We start from the raw sequence: 20,453 nt of genomic DNA on the forward strand, positions 1-20,453 counted from the left end.
TCAATACATACTTAATTTTCTATAATTAAACTTTATAAATATGAAATTATTTTTGTAAATGATATTTTTTTGTTAAGTAAGTTTTAATTTCTTAAATGTGTAATAACTTTAATACAGATAATTATGTTTCACAAATCAGAATTTAGTTTTATACATTCATTCTTATTGGTAGATAAATCTATTCTTCGATTTTTATTGGTTACATGTTAAGCGCGGTAATAATACGTTTATTGAATAATCTACCAATCAGCAGAAAGCATTTTTAATATAAGATTTCAAAATAAGCTACTAACCGTTTGCTGTGAGTTTATGTGAACTTCCTGCGAAAGAAATGTGCGTGAATGTTTATTTTGATTTAATTATTGAAATTTTCATATAGCTAAGTTAAAGTAATTATTAATCTAATGTTTTATGAATAACTATTATAGATTTAAAATAAAAGGTATGTATTTAAAACTGACAATAGGTTATCAGTTTATTATAAGAAATTCAGTATTCAAAAACATAGTTTGTTTTTAGATGTATATAATAATAAAAGAAGATTTCAGTTTTTTTTTACTTTATAAAATTTAAATAATATTTGTATAAGAATTTTATTTATATATAATTTAATATTTGTAAAGATATTTTATTATTTATGTCATGTAATTAATTGAAAATTTTATTATAAAAAGATATAAACAAATTTTAATTTTTTTTTCTTTATATTATGATTAAAATATAAAAAATAATATATTCTTTAAATATTTATAGATGAATACATTAGAAAATACATTAGATTCTATTAGACCTTCTTATAATAATAATCCCCAAGATGAGATGTCATATTTATTTGGAAGAGATCCAAGTATATTAGCCTATGGACAAAGACCTTGTGTCTCAAAAGATACTAAAAAAAATTTACTTTCTGTATATGAAAATGAATCTGAAGAATGCAATTATATTATAGAAAATGGTTCTGTAAATTCAGAATCAGAAAATTTACAAACTGTTAAAGTATATTTACGAATGAAACCATATCCTAAGAAGTTAAAATTATCACAAGAACAACAGGATGCATATAAAATAATCAATTCAACAACATTATTCACAAGATTGCCAACTTTAGATCAAAATACTAGTTGTATAAAAAAATCCAATAGTACTGATATTGTATGTAGAAAATTTACATTTACTAAAACTTTTGGGCCAGAAATTACTCAATTAGAATTATTTGAACAAGCTGTGAAGCAGCAAATGATAGATTTTTTAAGTGGGCAGAATTCTACTATTATGACTTATGGTAAATTTAACTAAAATATATATTAATATATAATGATATAAATATTTTAAATTATTCTAATGTAATATTATTATAGGTACTACAAATTCAGGGAAATCTTATACATTACAAGGAACTACTACATCTCCTGGAATAATACCAAGATGTTTAGAATTTGTTTTTTCAAATATTACACCAAAATCTACTCCTTTTTACAAACCTGTAAATCACTGTGATGTTGTTATTTTGGATCCTCTTGAACGTGCACAAGAATTAGAGATAAAAACCAAATTATTAACATTTGCTTCTGTAGATAAATATCAATATATTAATACTTATAAAGAAATGCAAAAATTGTTACAAGAAGAGTCACCTAATAGACCAAGCCAATGTATTGATGCACATTATTCTATTTGGGTTTCATTTGCTGAAATTTATAATGAAATTGTATATGATCTTTTATCAAATGAGTGTCAAAAAAAAAGAACACCTCTTAAATTAGCAACAGATAGCCAAGGAAGAGCATTTATTAAAGGCTTAAAAGCTGTTTGTGTACATTCTGGTTCTGAAGCTTATCAAGTTTTAATGGCAGGACAATATAATTTGAAAGTAGCTGCGACTGCTTTAAATGCAAGAAGTTCAAGATCACATTGCATATTTACTATTAAATTATTAAAATATTATGTTGAAAATGACCCCACTTCTGTTGAAGTTAGCACGTATGTAAAATATATTTGTACTTTTCTTTTTTTATTATCTATTTATTATTTTTTTTATTATTTGTTTTTATTTAAATAGGTTTGCATTTTGTGATTTGGCTGGTTCAGAGAGATTAAAAAAAACATTAAATATCGGAGATAGATTAAAAGAAGCACAAAATATTAATACAAGTTTGCTAGTATTGGGAAGGTGTTTAAAAAGTATTCATGAAGGACAATTATCAAAACAAAAAATAGAACATATCGGGCCATTTAGAGAATCAAAATTAACAAGGTTGTTTCAAAAAGCATTATCGGGTAAAGAACATATAGTTTTAATAGTAAATATCAATCCTATTCCAAATTTATACATAGAAACGCAAAATGTACTCAATTTTTCTGCAATTGCAAAGAAAATAGTTATAGAAAAGGAAAAAGTACATAAAAATAAATCAAGATTTTCACAAATAGTTACACAAAGCATAAAAACAGTAACTGATTGGGATGCTACAGAATTGGAAAGTGAAGGTATGTTTTCCATTTTTTAATTAATTTTGATTTATAATATAATTTATAATTTTAATAATTTTATAATTTATAATATAATTTATAATTTTGTATATATTTATTATACAATATCATAATTTATATTATTTTTATAGAATGGCAGAACACAGTTGATGATATTAGTACATCTGATTATGTTCGATTTGAAAAATATGATGAATTAATGAATGAAAACGAGAGATTGAAGAAAGAAATTTCCGTTTTAAAAAGTTCTGCATTAACTCGTGATCTCCAAATACGTCAAGAAATGGCTGATACTTATACATCTATGATGAAAAAACTTGAAATAGAATGGAAGTATGTATTAAATTTGTTGTTTTGTTTTTTATAAGATTTTTATTTAAATATAATGATATGTAATTTAGGAATCATATAAAAGATGTAGAACAGCAACAAGAAGATGTACTTCAATGGTCTGTAAAACAAGTTGAAGAGTTTTATAAACAAAAATTGGATCAACTTAGTTGTCGCAAAAGAAGACGTTCATCTCTTGGTATTAATAATTCAGATGATTATTCAAGAAATATTGAAGAACTAGAGATAAAAAACTCACATTTAAAGTCAAAAGTTGTTTCTTTAAAGATTGATATGAAAGAACTTAAAGAAACAAATCAAACTCTAATGGTTGAAAAAAATAACGCAACATTTGAACTCGCTTTAACAAAAGAAGATCTAAAAAATATAAAAAATTTATTAAATGCAGCTCAGCAAGATATTTGCTCCGATGAAAACACAAATTATTACATAGAGGAATTAAAATCTCAATTATTTGCAAAACAGGAACAAGTTAAGGTATTTATGATAATTATTATAGAGATAATATATTTATAATTTACATGATATATATCTTTTTTATTATATAATTATATTGTTTCAGAAACTTAAAGTATTTTTAAATGAAGCAAAAGAAGATTATATTTCTATTACTACTGAAATGAGAGAAAAAGAATATGAAATTAAAGAGCAAAAAGAGGAATTATTTGAAAAACAAGAAACAATAGATGATTTAGAAGCAAATCTTACACATATTAATATGTGTTTATCAGAAAAAATTAAAATAATTGATCAATTAGAAGAAAAATTGGATAATCAAAATAAAAAAATATTGGATTATGAAAATAAAATGCAAGAACAAATAAATAAATTGGAGAATGAAAAATTATTGCTGTTCGATGAATTTGAATTATTGAAAAAAACAATTGATATTAAAAAGAATATGAAACAAAATTTAGAATATGAAAATGATGTATGTTATTAATTATTCAATAATATTTTAAATATATAAAACTACTTTTCTTATTCAAATCTAATAAATCTTTCTTTTATAGGATTATAAAAAATCTTATGAATGTTCAATAGATAAAGATCAAGATATTGCTATAAAAGAAGTATCTTCTAATCTTAATGTAGAAATAGTTGTAGATTCAAATCAAAATAATAAGAATACACAGACAGGTATGTATGTAATTTTTAATTAAAAATTTTTAATATTGATTTAAAATTATAATATTAACTTTAACTTTAATTTAACTTAATTATTGTTAATTATACAGAAAATGTATTTGATACTCAAATACAAGAAAAAATAATTGCAATAGATGAAGAGAATTCAACTTTAAAAGAAAAATTACTACGAAGTATAACTGAAATACAAAGTTTAAAGATAGAATTGGAATGTGCTAAAATTAAATTAAAAGATATATCTGAACAAATATATAATTTGAAAATGAATAATGTACAATGTAAAATCAAAAATGAAAATAAAATAGAATGCAAAGTAAAAGTTGAAACAATAGAAATAGGTTGTCAAGTACATATGGAATCTGACGAACATTGCGTTAAAATATCTAAAAATGATGTGATTAATAAAAGTAGTCAGACAATTGAGAATATGGAAAAAGAAAAGATTAATCAAACAAGTTTTATTGAAGAAACTAATGATCATGAGATGATTTTAAATAAATTAGCAAAGTTAATGGTGAAATATGATGATATTAAGATACAATACGAAGAAAAATGTCTGGTTTGTAAAAATATAATAATAAATATAATAATAAACAAATATGTAAAAATAAAATGTAATATTTTTTTTTTATTTCTATATGATTATTCTTTTATTTTAAAGATACTTAGAGAAGTGGATCAAGAAATGATACTGTTAAAAGAAAAAATAGATAAACTTTTAGAAGAAAATAATGTAAGCAAAGTTGAGAAAGAAAAATATAAACAAACAATTGATTTACTTGAAAAAGAATTATCTTTGGTACAAAAAGATAAAATACAAATTCAAGAAATATTAAAAAGTACTGATGATATTAAAGTTTCTTTAGAAACAAAAATTAACAATTATGAACAACAAATAAATGAAACTGAACAACAACTTTCTCTTGTTAAAAATGATTGTAATCAATACATGGAAGTATGTTATTTTTCTTTATATTATAAAAATATTTTATACAAATTTAAACATTTTATAGACATGTTATATTTTACAGAAATTGAATATATTACAAGCAGATTTTGATACTCACATTTCAAAGGTATGATATGAATTGATGAAATTATCATTTTTCATATCAATATAATCTATTTATTATTACAGTGCAAAAATGAACATGAAGAAACCATAAGTAATTTAAAAAAAGAACTTTCATCAGCAACTGAAAAAAATAATATCAAATCACAGGTATTGAAAAAAAATTCATATAAATTTCTATATTTTTTTTTTCAATAATTTAATTTTTTTAAATAAAATTCTAGTGTTTGGAGGTACATGCTGCTAAAATATTAGAGTTAGAACATAATGTTGAAAGTTTAACTGAACTTCAGGAAAAGATTTATGAATTAAATAAAAATTTAGAAATATGTCAAGTTGAGAAAGATCAACTGCAGAAATTATTAGATGAAAATCATGATAGAATTTTAGAACTCGAAGATCGTTTAGAACAAGCAGAGGAAAAAGAACGAGATAAAGATGCTGAAATAATTTCTCTTCAGAAAGGTCTGATTTAATTGATGTAGTTGATATTTGATTTAATATCTTATATTATAATATAAAATATTAAAATTTTAAAATTTTTATATTTTGATTATTACAGAAATGAAGAATATGATAAACAAAAACGAAAATGATGACAGAAATGATAAATTAATGGAAATAGAAATGAAAAATACAATTAAGGATTTAACTGATACGAAAAATATGCTTTCTCAAAAATTAGAATATATTGAACAGTTAGAAATTCGTGTTAAACATAACGAACAAAATGCCAAGATATTAGATCTTTTACAACAAAGTACTCAAGAGAGACAAATGGAGAACGAAAGATTAAGAATTATGAACGAAGAATTAAAAAATAGTTTAATCGAAAAGGAACGTGAAATGGAAACATTTATGAAAAATAGGGACGAGATGGTGTCAAAATATGAAAGTTTAGTAAAAAATCAACAAGAAGAATTAGAAAAACAAAAACAAAAGGTATCTTTATTACGGAATTTAATATAATATATTTATAATATATTTATTCAAAGAATTTTATTTAATAACTATTTTTTTGTAGTTAACAAAGAATCACTTGAAAGAAAGAGACTATTGTGGAAATACGTCTGAAGATGAAGTAGTACTTAAAGAACGTCGAATGAGACGACCACCAAAAAAATTTACACCGTCTTCACCGAAACAAGATGAAATTTCAGTGATCGATCTTTCTGGCTCTGATTCAAAGTATAGTACATAATAATATAATATATTTTGTACTTATATAATAATATATAAGTACAAAAATTGCACATATTACTAATTAATATTAAAATTTATTTTTTTATTAGGCGAAGTACAAAACGTACCATTTTGCCACCTCCGGAACAAGTTTCGGAAAAAAAAAAAAGTACTCGTAAAAAGAAATTATATGTTACAGGAGATGAATCTTTTCAAGATATAGAACCACTTGAGGTAATTGTTTTTAATTTTTCTATAATCTATATATATATATATATGTTCATATTATACATTTTAAATATCATTTGTTTATTTAGAGTACAGAAACTATCACTCCAACTATGACAACTCGAACTTTAAGAACTAGACGAAAATGAATATATTGTAAATAGATTGCCAGTGAATAAATTGTGGAGAAATATTACATTATAACTGTTATCGAGCAAGATGTTTTCTGTGATTTTTCTACTTGAATTTACTTCATTCATTATAACATATTATAAGAATAATGAAACAATATTTATGCATCCTTTAATTGTACATCTTATTAAAATAATGTATTTTTTAAATATTGTTTTTTATTATTCGCATTTGAACATAAAAATATTAATTCAAATATATAATTCCATAAACAATAATATTAATATTGTATACTATATACATGTATACTACATTTTTTTAGTATACATGCCAAATATTTACATCTTTTGGTTTCAAAATGGTTTTTTTTTTATTTTTAAAAAATTTTTTTTATATATATATTTTTTTATAAAGAGCTTTAATATGTTAAAAGGAACTCTGATTAATAGATAAAAACTTATCAATTTACTTATGATATAGTTTATTTTTCACGAGGTACACGACCTTTATTGTTACATTCCGCACTTATATTAATTATTCTCTTTTAATAGTTTTGTAATTAATGCTTATCCTTCTTATACTCTCATTAATATTCATAATATATTATCATACTTTCAATGGAGTCAACAACATATATATATATATACATATATATATATTTATATTTATATATATATATATATATTTTTCTTATTTATTTATTTTCATATGTATATTATGTATATCATTTTATATATGTATCGGGTGTATGTTCATTCTTATGAGTGAATGCACTGTATCATAGGATAGCTTTTATTACACAATTCACATAGTTGTTTTGAAATAGGGGGACTGCCGAAGTACACCATGATTCATTTTCTCTTCATACTCTTTTTCCTTTTTTTCTTCTTTTGTTTTGACCATTGAAGGGAAAGACGTTCATTTATCGACATATTCATATTATTATATATTAGTTTTCTGACCCATCATTCTAATTATCTAAAAAATGAAGGACTTTTCGCGAAAATCTATTTCCTCATGTCTCAGTCGGGGCAAAGAGTATATATAAATCGTGATTTATATATGGCGTTCGTAATACGTTACATATACAAGAAATATAACACGAGAATCACTCTATGAACGGAATCATAGAATATAATAATATACACAAAGATTATCAATGAAAGACACGTTCAAGATTTACCTATTTTTTCTGCGTTCATATCGGTGTCGTTTCGAAAGAAAATCATAATTGCCAGATTTTAATCTTTATAATATTAATCATATTCATATACATATATATATATAACACATATGCGTTTCTGTCTTTCATTAATATTACGACGAACTTAGGCCCGATATCTTAACGTTAATATACATTTCGTATAATATAGGTATTATATATTGACCTAACGACTAGTGCGAATGAAAAATTTCACAGCGAATTGAATGAAACACGCGCACACGGTGAACCAGCGTTGAGCTCAGAATCAAGTCTTTCTTAGGGTTCTTTCCTTCTTTGCAAATTTTTAAGCTAAATATATTTTCATTATTCTTTTACTCTTATGTACATCGAATTAGTCGATCGATGTACGGACAAAGAATAATCTAAAAAAAATGTCTGAAAAGAATTGACGAAAGATCTGGACTCAACATAGTGGCGCACGCAACGATCAGAAGTACAAGTTTATTCGAATGCGACACTTATTATTTTCTTTAACTTTTTCCCCTTTCTTTTTGTTGTATAATCAACAAACGTTCGTACAATCATTTACACGAATCGTTTCTTTTCTCTTTTCTAGTTTCTTGACTTTCGCTTCTATCAATATTTATCATAATAACAGTTCATTCATTTTTTTTTCTTTTCTTCATATCGCGTTCATTATACACAATATATAACAATATATATTGTTATATCTCGAATATATCATCATATAACAATCGAATCTCTTAATATTTCTTTATCGATCACAGAATGTCCATATGATGAAGGAAACAAGCATTAACGAAGATAAAATATCGTGCCGCGAAACGCTAAACTTTATCCATCACGATTTGTTTCTGGTCTACACACGAATTGTTGTAGAGAATTGTTCGCCTCGATTTTTCAACGAAGTCGAGGAAATAATTGGACGGCATGTTGCAGAAAATCATGTCGAGAAATTGTTTGTTTCCTATCGATCGATTCGTTTTTATTCTTAATTAATTCTATTGATAATTTGAGCCCTTCCGTCATGTGGACATACTGCGTATCAATATTAAAATACGCATAACGACATTAGCGTAAATATTGCAACATGTAACAAATATTTAGACAAATTTTAACGCAAAAAATGTATCTTTAGCGACGCAACATTAACAAATGCGCCTGATAATAATACTAATAATAATAATAATTAATAATAATCTGCGTAGATTTTTACCAATTTTTTCTTTTCTATTCGTGATTTTTCATCGAATCAAATTCATTTTTGGCGAACAATATCTACGATCAACGAATAACGATAAGGAAAAACGTGATCATAAATTGTTTTTTTCTTTTTCTCTTAGGGGGAAAAAATATAGCCAATAGTTGACAATAATCGTTCGAAACGGTGTCCTTCGGCACACGGCAGTGTAATGTGTCACTTCGGATAGTCCTCGATCCTTCGAACTCGATGAAGAAGCATTCCTTTTTTCCCCATTCATTTATTCTATTTTTATTCCGTAGCACAGTGCATTTTGTGTAACATTACATAACACGCTCCATGTTAGAAGTAGCACATTTTTATTTAATTATTTATTTTTGTTTTTTTTTTTTGTTCATTAAATACAACGATCGATATTACAAAGGGGAAAACTTCAGAATTTCTTTCTTTTTTATTCTTTTTAAATATTATATATTCGCCCTTATAAACGAGTCTAACAATTGACATAAGTGTGGCATTAAAAGCATGTATCATCTTATGTGCACACCCGTCCATCGTTCAGAGGATTATCGATGGATGAAAAATATCGACAAAAGTTTAAGAAAGAAGCGAGATCGATCGGTAAAATAATATTCTTATAATCATCGCAATCTTTTTCCCAATGTTCCTCTTTTTCCCCTTTATTCTCTCTATAAATCTTGTCTCATCTTCATCGTGTTCGAGGATCGCAAACGTACGCGTTGTTGAGGAAAGTACCCCATAGAAGAGGAAACGAGGAACAGCTCCTTTCGTCTTCTTCTTCAAACACCCCTTTCCTTTCTTCTATCTCTCTATCCTTAATTACAATCGTTTTAACAATACAAAAAAAAAAAAAAAAAAGAAAAGAAGTACCGAAACATAGTCTCATTCTTTCTCACGTTTTTTCCTTTCTTTCTTACCTTCTTTTTTCTTTCTTTCTTTCTTTTTTTTTCTTACACTTTATTACATTTTTATATCATCCAAGCAGTCTCGAAAAAGAAATCTTTTCTTCGAAAAAGAAATCTTTTCTCCCTCGCTATGGCGATGTCTCAACGACCGCGAAAGAGAGATAGAACGAAAGGGAAAGGGAGGTAGAAAGACGAGATCCTTCTGTTTCGAGAATCTTTCATCCCCTCTATTCCTCTACAAAGAAGCTGAGGAAAGTCGATGGAGGAAAGACACACAACAATCCCAGCCGGCGATCTCTCACACTAGTCCCCTTTAAACGCAGGATGATCCAAAACGCGACAAAGATCGTCCTCTCTATCCGATTCACAAAGAGGATATCCCAGTTCACTTGAGGTCCTCGTCGTCCTCGTTGGCAAGTAGCTCGTCGATCTGCTTCTCCCAATCTTTATCCAACGCGCCACTGCTTCTCACCGGTGTTTCGACGCTGCTCCTCTCTTCGTTACCTGTTACTACCTCGTAATCCTTCAGCTCCGCTTCCAATTCGCGTTCCCAATCTTCCTCTGCTGGAGATTCACAAGTAGCGTTGTAGCTAGTTTCAAGCGGGCCATGCGGCCTCTTGTTCGGCGCGTGTCAATGTATATGTTGTGTGTGTGTATGTGTATGTGTGTGTTTTATATATATATTCGTGTGCCGTTTTTTCGATTCTATATGTGATGTCAGTATTTTAATGTGTCTACATCGTACGATTTACTCGAAATTATTGTGTATACGTGTATATTTTTACGTGTTTACAAATTCACGAATCGAGATTTTCCACGCGTACAGTGGAGCTGTTTCCAACATGTATGTAGCGTTCGCTGCCTGTTTCTTCACATCGATCTCGCGACGAGAGAGCCTCGTGTCCGTGTGTCTCCGTGTGCCAGAATTAAATCGTGTATCTGTGTTAGTGTTAGTTGGGAGAGGTGAGGATCGTAAGAGGCGGGAGGAGGGAGAAGGGCGAAGGGCGAGAGAAGCAAAAACTCAAATCACACGCAAGGATGGAGAGAACTGAGAAGGGGAGGGTGAAAAGGCGAAAACGGAAGAACCGGAGAGATGGTGGGGTTTTCCGGCGTGCCTTGCCACGCTTTTCCCTCCTTCATCCGCCAACGGTTGAATTAATATTCCCCTCGAAGATTTGATGGATCCGCGAACATTCTATTTTTCTCGTTATAATAAATCGAGATCTCGTCGCGAAGCTATTCCAACTCTCTCTCTTCTCTCTCTCTCTCTCTTTCGTTCTCTCGAATCTCTTCTTCTCTCTTCGATCATTCTCTCTCCTTCGATGAAATCGTTTCTCGCGCGCGAATAATCGCGATATATCTATTGGCGAAAAAACAGGAACGGCGTTGGGACCGGAAGTTTCGTTCTGCGCGAAACGCGAGAGAAACGCGTCCGACTCGATCGATCGAGCCGCGAATAAACTCTCCTTCCACCTTAATGCGATTAAGCTAATTACGGTCTCGAGTCGTTTGAATTTGACTTGGGAAATTTCCCTAAAATAATTTTCTCGCGAAACTCAATCCAATCTTTCGCTTGTCCAAAAGTTCCACTTGCAGTCTTGCAGTCTGCACATTAATTATTATCGTCGTTTCCATGTTTAAATTCGTTCCGAAGCTCGTATCATCTAATTTTTATTATTATTATTATTATTATTATTATTATTATTAGTTTTTAATATGTATATAAATTATATTCACGCGTCGAACTGAGAAAAATCGTGCCAACCGAATTTTTCACCGACAGCCCGATACTCGTCCTTTCTTTCTCACACATATATTCTATCTCTTCCTCTACGAACTCTACTCTGCGTGTATGTGTACGTGTGTATATCGATTCGTCTTTACACGCGCTCTCCATGTCAAATCTAGTCGATAGTCTCGCGAGTGTTGGTATATCGAGACTTCGCGCGTTACCAGCCAGTCGTTTCTATTATTTTTACTTTTTTTCCTTTGTCGATTTGTTTCTATCGTACTTTTTTTTTCCCTTCGTGTTTCTCTTTATCCACTTTTCCCCATTTTATTCATTTCGAAATCAGGTGCACCGGTGCACGTGCGGATTTTCTCGTGCTCGTTTACACCGCTTAAGCGTCCGCCCAGAGATATACAGAAAACGTATAAATTAATTTATTTCTCGCATTTATTTCGTCTCTGTAATCATTTACGATTTTCTTCTCCAGTTGTCGTCGTCCTTTTTTTCTTTTTTTTTTTTTGTTTTTCTCGATTAAAGAAAAGAATTTTCTCCCCCCTCCCCTTCTTCCTTCAACTTTTATCTCTATAATTATTTCTCTTTTTTCTTATTCTACAACGATTTTTGAAGTTTGTTCCAGTGGACGGGCGTGTAAACGGATCGCCCCCGGTCGTTCGTTTCTTTTTTTTTTTTTTTTTTTTTTACCGTGAATTTGTTGCATAACTCTCTTTGTTAAATTTATGTTTAATTGAATTGGAAGGAAAATCACTATGAGGACTATACCCACGAGAGACGAGATGAAAGTTACACCTCGATTCCCGTTTTATTTATTTTATTTAGTTTTCTTTATTTCTTTTTTTTTTTTTTTTAATTATTTTCTTTTAAAACATGTATTGTCATTCAACGAATTTTATATCTTACTCTTTCTTTTATTTCTTTTTTTACGGTAATATTTAGTAAATTCTTTTCCGTGCCTTTTCTTTCTGTCTTCTCTTCTATCCTTTTTATCCCGACTTTTTAATTCTTTCTTCTTTCTTTCTTTCTTTCTTTCTTTTTTTTTTTTTAAAGAAGATACTGATTAGCAGGTAAGTTTCTTTCGTCTGACTATTTATTCTTTTTTCTTATTTTCTCTATTTTGGAAAATCATTTTCGATCGCGCATCGAATATTTTTCCCCAAGAGTCAGAGTCATAGTTTCGCGTCGTCCTTCCCCTCTAAAATTCACATTTTATTTATTTCCTACCTCTTTTCTCTTCTTTCCACTTCATTTTTACATCTCCCTTTCTTTATTGGTTTTTTTCCCTCTTTCTCTCGTGTTATGTGTTTTAATATTTCCTTAACGTTTTACAACACGGAAAGAATCGACAAGAGACAATATTTATTAATTAAGAACGAAGACAGACAGACGACAGACAAACGGACAGACATACAGACATTTAATCGAGTTTTTTTTTTTATCTTTGCTCGTGTGATTTTACAAGATTTTTCTTCTGCGTTTTATATATATATATATATTAATATATATTATATATATATATATATTTTCTCTTTTTTTTGTATTCGTCTTTTCATTTTTTACCAAAGATTTTTTTTTTTCCTCTTTTTATTTCATCTTCTACATCACGTTTTTTTCTCGAAAGAAGCTTCTCCTCGCTTCCTCGCGCATCTATTACATTCTTACAATTTCTTTCTCTCTCTCACTTTCTCTTATTAGCATTCATTCATTCATTCATTCATTCATTCTCTCTCTCTTTCTCTTGCTCTCCCCTCAGTATACATATCATTAATCGCGTGTCACTACTCGCTATCATCGATTTTTACGCGTTGTTTCTTATCACGTTTCAAAATCCGACGTGTCTCTTTCTTTATAAACAAAAAAAAAAAAAAAAAGAAAAGCTACTTATTATTTAGTTTATTTTCTTCGTCTATTCCCCACCTCTCCCTCTCTCTATCTCTTTCCTCTCTCGTTTTTCTCTCTTTTCTTTCTCGAGCGCAAATCTATTGTCTCCGGGGGAGGGAGAAAAAAAAAAAAAAAGAAAGAAAAAAAATAAAACAGGGATGATCCCACATCACTGTCTCGCGTGAATCGAGGCGGTGACGACGACACAATCGACGGCAAACGATATCGGCGGATAACGATAGCAACGATAACGAAAAACTACCCCTAACATCGTCGATCGATTGTTACACGCGTGGCACGGGTGGCATCTTGTCGATCTCTTATCGGGATTCGGGAGACGATAATGGAAAAAAATAAAATAAAATAAAATGAATAAAAAAATCCGAGAGACACTTGAAAGGATTACGTTACGAGAGAGAGAAAGCAAAATACAAGGAAGCAAAAAAAAAAAAAAAAAAAAAACAACGAGGATCGTTCGTCCCGTGAGAACATCCTCGCATTCACACTCTAATTATGGTTATTTTACGGGGATTAACCTAGCGAGGAACGAATAAAAAGAAGAAGAAGAAGAAGAAAAATAAGAAAAGTGAAAAAAAAAGAGAAGGAGGGTAGGAGGAAATTGTGGACGAGAACCGAAAAGCTCAACGTCGGCCTTCGAGACGGGGAAAGAAGCTTGTCGTATTTATTTCTGAGGGGTGTGCTTTGGATAATGCTTTTATATCGGGGGGATTCTCCTCTTCTTAGGCTGTTGACAGAATAGAATGGAAAAGCGGTCGTTTAGTCACATCAGGCATCATAAAAGTCAGACGAGAGGCGAGCAAGGGTTCAAACATAGAAACGAGAAATGGAAGATATTCTTTCTCTCGAGGAATATATTATATACGAATATAAATAAAATAGACGTGGAAGGTTGCACATCGTATACGAGCAATTCCTACTGTAACGAATATATAAGAATGATTGAAGCACACATTTATAAGGTAGAAAAGTTGGAAAAACGTTCTACTCGCACGAAAAAATGGAGAATAAATAAAGATTTGAAAAAGAAAAAAAAAAAAAGAAAAAAAGATAGAGCGAAACGAAAACTACACACACAAACTACAAACGTGACAAAAACGTGGTTAGCTGAACGCTGGTGAAAAGAAAGGTGGAAACATCGACAGATCGATTTTTTTTAATTTTGACGTTCATTTAACGAGTATACTCACGAGGGATGTGTTTTCTTGGACACACCTTTGTGTCTTTGGTCATAGATCGCTCGATCCAAGAGGAACTTTACTTCCCTTTTTCTTCCCCTCTTTACCCCTCCTCCCCATTTTCCTCAAATCGATCGAAGTTTATTTTCTTTCGTCTTCGCACTTTTTATATCTAACCTAACTAATAATTCGACATTATGAATTAAACATTATGAATTCGTAATAATCACGATGCGAATTTTGCACTTTCACCCGTCCGTGATAAATATTCATCGAGGTCGTGGGAAACGAGGGAAACAAAATGAGAACTCGTTCCTCTTCGAACGTATATTTTATATATATATATATATATACATATACGTATCCATTGTTCAGAAATTTCGTTGGTGGTCGTAACGGAACAACACGCGCTTTAACTTTACTTTCCATTAAAACTAATCGGCAGAGATATATATATATATACATGTGTACGTGTATATATGTGTGTGTACACAACAATTTCGAATCGACCTGTGCCCGCACAGGTGCGGATTATTGTTTTCAAGAATAGATCGATCGATCCACGAATCGAATGGAAGCATACAGTGATTCGTATCTTCTCTTTTTTTTTTTTTTTTTTTTTTTTTTTTTTTTTTTTTTTCATTTTTCTGCTACTTTTATATCCATCGAACAAATCATCCGACCACAACACGCCACGAGTTATCAAGATCACGCGTTCCATCGTGTTCCGTATATATCCCGTAGCTACAAATTGGCGGCAAGTTAACGACGACCAACGATCAACTAACCTTTAGGCGGCTGCATCCCCAGTTTTTTCATGCCTTCCCGGACCTCTTCGAGGTCCGTGTCCGAGACCCTCATGCTATCGGACACGAATTCGTGGCCCGGCGAATCGGCCAACGCGCTGTTACTCCCGGTCATCACGGTTCCGCTGCTTTCCTGGCCAGTGGTCACTTGAACTGTTCGCAAGACAACACTCACGGCTAAACTAGAAGGGACGGGTACCGGCCTAACGCTAAAAAGCTTCTACTACGCTTCTATTTTATATTTACAGCTCGTTTTTCCTTTTTCTTTCTTTCTTTCTTTCTTTCTTTCTTTCTTTCTTTTTCGAATTCTCTAAATTCGTGCGATTTATGCGATGCGATTCATTGTGATTCGAACCAATACAAAAAAGCCGCTACTTTTCCTCGCCTTCACTAATTCTAAAATTTTAATTCTAAAATTACGTTTCATTAAAAAAAAAAAAAAAAAGAAAAGAAAAAAGAAGGAAGAAAGAAAAGAAAAATAATCAAGGAAAAATTAAGAAGAAATTAAGAAGCTTCGTGAAACAGGGATATATATATATATATATATATACTGTGCACAAGTATCAAATCGAATTCCAACGAAATCATCGAATTTCAAGCACGACTCAACCAGACGCCAGGGCGTTAAACATCTCTTCTCGCAATCATCCGGTTCACGAACAAACGGAAGTCGTTGAAACCGCGGCGAGCGTTGGCCGGAATCGAATTCTCATTTCACGAAAGAGAGGAGGAGATGGTGTGGAGAGGGGAGGGATGAACAGCCTCTGGAAGATAGCTTCGAATTCTCATTCACGGGCGATCATTCTCGGGATCAGACAGGGAGTTTCACCGATCGTTCACCTCTTCTCCCACAAGCTGTTCTCCCATTTCATCTCGTTTTATCCGTTATTCGTCCATCTTCCTTGAGATGAAATTCTCATTGCTTGTTTGTCCCTATCTTACAGATTTCGAGGCCGACCAACGGATTCGTATTTTTTCCGAAAACTCTTTCAACGTGCTGACAGGATCGATTTTCGAATATCGCCGAAACGTGTTCGTATTTCACAACATTATCGTCGTTCCACCGTGAATTAACGCGTCGTTTATAATTTTGACGATGGACAGGGACACGATACACCGATGGAACGATATTTTTCATCCTACGATAATTTATTTCCATCAATGCGGGTACACTTGGAAAAGTATCCATTAGAGTATACTTCTTAATTGTTGATGTGTACGATTTTTCACTCTATCTTCTTCTTCTAAACCACAAATGAACGCGAACAATTATTTTATCGGTTCGCTTTCCGTAAAATACATCGAAGATACTTTTTCTCGTCTGAATTGTATCTTTCCAAACTTTGTATACAAATTTTCCACCAAAACGAAAATCCGTGGATTAAACGATTTCGGAGGATCCATCAGCACGTTGTTCGATGAATCTGAACACGTGGCGTAAAACTCGAAATTGTGCCATGCAGGAGGTATCTCATCTCGGAGAACGTCGAATCGATCGTGAACGATGTTGCACGACTTCTCTTTTCCTTTCATCCATTCGTCTCGATGTTCACGTCGTGCATCACCGCGACGACGAATCGATGGAGAAAAAAAAAAAAAATCTTCTCGCCTCGGCGGAAATCGAAAATTATTACGTGCTATTTTTCGAGCAACACCGTCGAGGGAGGACGTCGAGTCAAGCGTACTCGAAATCGTGATGCAAACTAAGTAAGAGACGTGCACGTACACACACACAAATCCGGGAAAACAACCGGAAAAGGTGGAGTTTGTGTGTATGCACGATCCACACGTTGCCTCCACGTTCGACCTTGTTCGTAAAGTGACGTCGATGGCTGGCAATATTGAATATTGCGATATCTTCCATGCTTTGTATCGGTTTTTCCCCCATTTTCCCTTCCTCCCCCTCTTTTTTTTTTATCCCTCATGCGTGACTTTTACGCGGCGAATAAAATCCTACGATTTCGATTCTGTTGTTCTGCAAAGCCTGTTTCGTTCATGAATTATGCATTATGGTAGTAACGACGCGAGTGTAGAAATTATTCAAATATGGAATAAAATTCTTTTTTTACGATTCTAAATAATAATATATTTAGAAGCGTAAGAGAAGAGAGAGAGGAAAATATCTGATCGATACGATTTAAGAAGAATCAGGATCTATTTTTCTAGCTCTGTTTCACGCGAGATAAAAATTTGATCAGTTAATCCGAGAAATCTATCTCCGGGAATATGAAATATGAATTTCATTTAACTCTGGTGGCTGGGATCGACGAGCCTCGACCCCTTCGTCCTCTGAATAATGTAACGTCCAACATCCGTCCCTTTATCCCTCCGACTATCAATCTCACGGTTAACGAGAATCTATTAAAGTTACGATCTGTGCAACAACTTCGAATTATCGATCATCGATCGTTTGCATCGTGTTTCGCCCATTTTAAAACATCTCCGTTGCTTTCGAGATGAAAATGCGAACGTTCCACATTCCAGGATCGCGATGAATCGACGAACTCGACTTACCTTCGATCCACTCCCTCTCGTCACAACGTAAAACCCATCGAAAGGGGGGAGAAACGAGAATACATTAAAAAAAAAAAAAAAAAAGAAAGAAAGAAACAACTACTGGATGCGTTCATTCGATGAAACTTGATGAAACTTTCCTTCGACGGGCAACGAAGACGTTTCAAAGTTGGAAAAGAAACACTTTTGTGAATGGAAAGAAAAGGTCGAACGAGGAGGAGTCCAACAACTATATCCATTTTATCGCAATCGAACGAATAATTGATAGTGATGGTGATTGATTAAAAAATTAGAAAAGAAAAGAAAACGATATAATAAAAAGCGGGAAAAATTGTTTGTTCAGAGGTTTCAGAATTACCTTCAGCTTGATCCACAGTTCCTGCGGATGTTTGATTTAGGTTGTTTTCCGCCTGGTTGGCCATTGTGTTCAGCTCGTGGCTCTGGCGGAGTACCGACACCCGGTAAAAGTAGTTCCGCCAGAAATTCTCCTCTGATATTCTGTGCAATACGGTGTCGCGGATTAATAACCATAGACAGATTGCAAGCACAGTAGATTCGAAATTTTGCCAATTAATCCCATCCATCGCGGATTCATTTAACTTAAATCGTGGCTAAATAATTGATTCGAGTGCATTACGCATCGATCTTGAGATGATTGACGATTATTGCGTGTGATAAACATGGCTATTGAAGGGGACGAGATGTTTGGAAGAAAGTGGTTTGTTTTTAATTAATAATTTTAATGGAAATTAATCTTGTAGTGAAATAGTTATTATGCTATTATTGCGAATACGAGTTTCTGGAAATTTGTAAGTTTGATTATCTTTAGAATTGGAAGGAAATTCTAGATTTTGTAAAGATTTTTGAAACCATTAGGATAAAATGTAATCGAAGAGATTTGAATTCGAGAGATTGTAATTAAGTCTAAACATAAGATTTTTTTTTCTAAATCTAATTACTAAAAATAATGAATTCAATTTTCCCCAAGTTTACGAACGAGCGATTTTAATTGCAATTTCCAAAACAGCTGAGGATTATTAAACGATAATTGAACGAAACTACTTACACTTTCGGCACCAGTTGGAACCTCATGTTCTCCAAATTCGGATCCAAGGCGAGAGTTGCTTGCGCCATCGGTTGTACGGCCTCAAAGTCCCATGGGAAATCGACTTCCTTTGGCGGGGATTTTAAGAAATTGCGTTGATCCTGAAATCAATTTTTCCAAATTCTTTTGCGTTTCAAAACAAGATTGAGATTTCGTGAAATTGAACGTTGATCGTTGATCGTTAATCACGATCGGGATATATCTTTAACACCGTTTGTTCCAAGAAGCCGCAATTAAAAGACGATCGATACGATTCTTAATGGAATACTTTATTGGCCGGAAGAAATCCAATTGTGGTCTTCAACCACCGTTCCTAATCGCGATACGATCTCTTCAACTCTAATTAACAAAGAACAATTTATATCTTATCTTGACATTGATCGTGCTTGCTTGTTACGATATATATATATATGTATATCGCGATAAGAAATATCTTGGATTCATTTAAAATTGATTAATTTTAATAAAAATAATATTTTATTATACTAGAAAGATATCCGAAAAATTATATTTATCCAATGGAATCACGAATCAAAATTTTATTCACGATCACTTCGAGAACTTGTCCGTAATATATCATTCACATCATATCATTAATTCACAAAAATCTTAAACACTCATATTTATCTATATACATACATATATCAGAACTAAAGAGAATATCGAATATAAAATCTTCGACAAGTAACAAGTTAATTTATAAATTAATCTAATTATCTATTTACAACAGCGTTCAAATCAAAGCCCATATCATGTAATATCCAATATCGAATTTGATCCTCGGGTAAATAAAATCTCTGGGAGATTTGATACACTTGTCGCGAACGCTTTCACGAAACACACGCGAGATAATATTCGTTGGAAACGCGTGACGATGAAAAGGCCATTGTGCGTCCAACGTGAGAATCCAATTGCGCGAAGCACTCTCTAGCACGACGACCACGACGACGACGACGATCCTCGTCGTTCTCTCCCTCTTCTGTTCTGCGTGTTCCACGAATAGAAAGGAGGAATTACTCACCATGGAGAGAGATAAGCATTCCTCGCGGAGTATGTCCTCGTTAGGCGCGCCGACCCACGGTGCGACGGCCTCACCCTTTTCGGTGTGCTTGTTCGCAATGAAAGCCTCCTGTTCTCTGTTCAGCTCGGCGACCAATCTCTGCAATACCATTAATTCACCGTTAGAGAGCATCTGTCGCGGCGGTAAGGACTAATGTGTTTCACCGGAGGCAAACGGGGACAGAGAGTGCAATTAACAGTGTCATCGATGGGATACGTCGGTGAGATAGA

At 31.8% G+C, this 20,453-nt stretch overlaps 2 protein-coding genes across 10 annotated transcripts in view; one reads left to right on the forward strand and one right to left on the reverse strand.

The window, feature by feature from the left end:
* Positions 1 to 214: 214 nt before the first annotated feature.
* On the forward strand, positions 215 to 6,784 carry LOC122720418 (kinesin-like protein KIF20B). Its single transcript, XM_043947141.1, has 17 exons — positions 215 to 442; positions 754 to 1,282; positions 1,359 to 1,980; positions 2,060 to 2,487; positions 2,622 to 2,823; positions 2,892 to 3,318; positions 3,404 to 3,772; positions 3,855 to 3,981; positions 4,080 to 4,549; positions 4,652 to 4,945; positions 5,022 to 5,066; positions 5,129 to 5,212; positions 5,287 to 5,527; positions 5,625 to 6,004; positions 6,087 to 6,250; positions 6,355 to 6,478; positions 6,562 to 6,784. Exons 2-17 carry the CDS (start codon positions 754 to 756, stop codon positions 6,619 to 6,621), a joined length of 4,566 nt encoding a protein of 1,521 aa, XP_043803076.1. The 5' UTR covers positions 215 to 442; the 3' UTR covers positions 6,622 to 6,784.
* A 556-nt stretch (positions 6,785 to 7,340) lies between these two features.
* Positions 7,341 to 20,453, reverse strand: part of LOC122720621 (synapse-associated protein of 47 kDa) — a 65,346-nt gene continuing 52,233 nt past the window's right edge. For 3 of the 9 annotated variants that reach the window (XM_043947420.1, XM_043947418.1, XM_043947425.1), the window contains 5 exons: positions 20,185 to 20,322; positions 19,125 to 19,264; positions 18,417 to 18,556; positions 15,527 to 15,697; positions 7,341 to 10,481 (listed from right to left, as the gene is read on the reverse strand). In XM_043947420.1, the coding sequence (XP_043803355.1) occupies positions 10,303 to 10,481; positions 15,527 to 15,697; positions 18,417 to 18,556; positions 19,125 to 19,264; positions 20,185 to 20,322 (768 nt within the window). In that variant the 3' untranslated portion in view covers positions 7,341 to 10,302. Of the gene's footprint in view, positions 10,482 to 11,940; positions 14,288 to 15,526; positions 15,698 to 18,416; positions 18,557 to 19,124; positions 19,265 to 20,184; positions 20,323 to 20,453 lie in introns of those variants that run through there. The other 6 variants (XM_043947421.1, XM_043947419.1, XM_043947423.1 and 3 more) reach the window with 5 other exon arrangements.

This window comes from Apis laboriosa, unplaced genomic scaffold, assembly GCF_014066325.1.
Source record: "Apis laboriosa isolate Shangri-la unplaced genomic scaffold, ASM1406632v1 scaffold12_cov154, whole genome shotgun sequence".
NCBI classification, from domain to species: Eukaryota; Metazoa; Arthropoda; class Insecta; order Hymenoptera; family Apidae; genus Apis; species Apis laboriosa.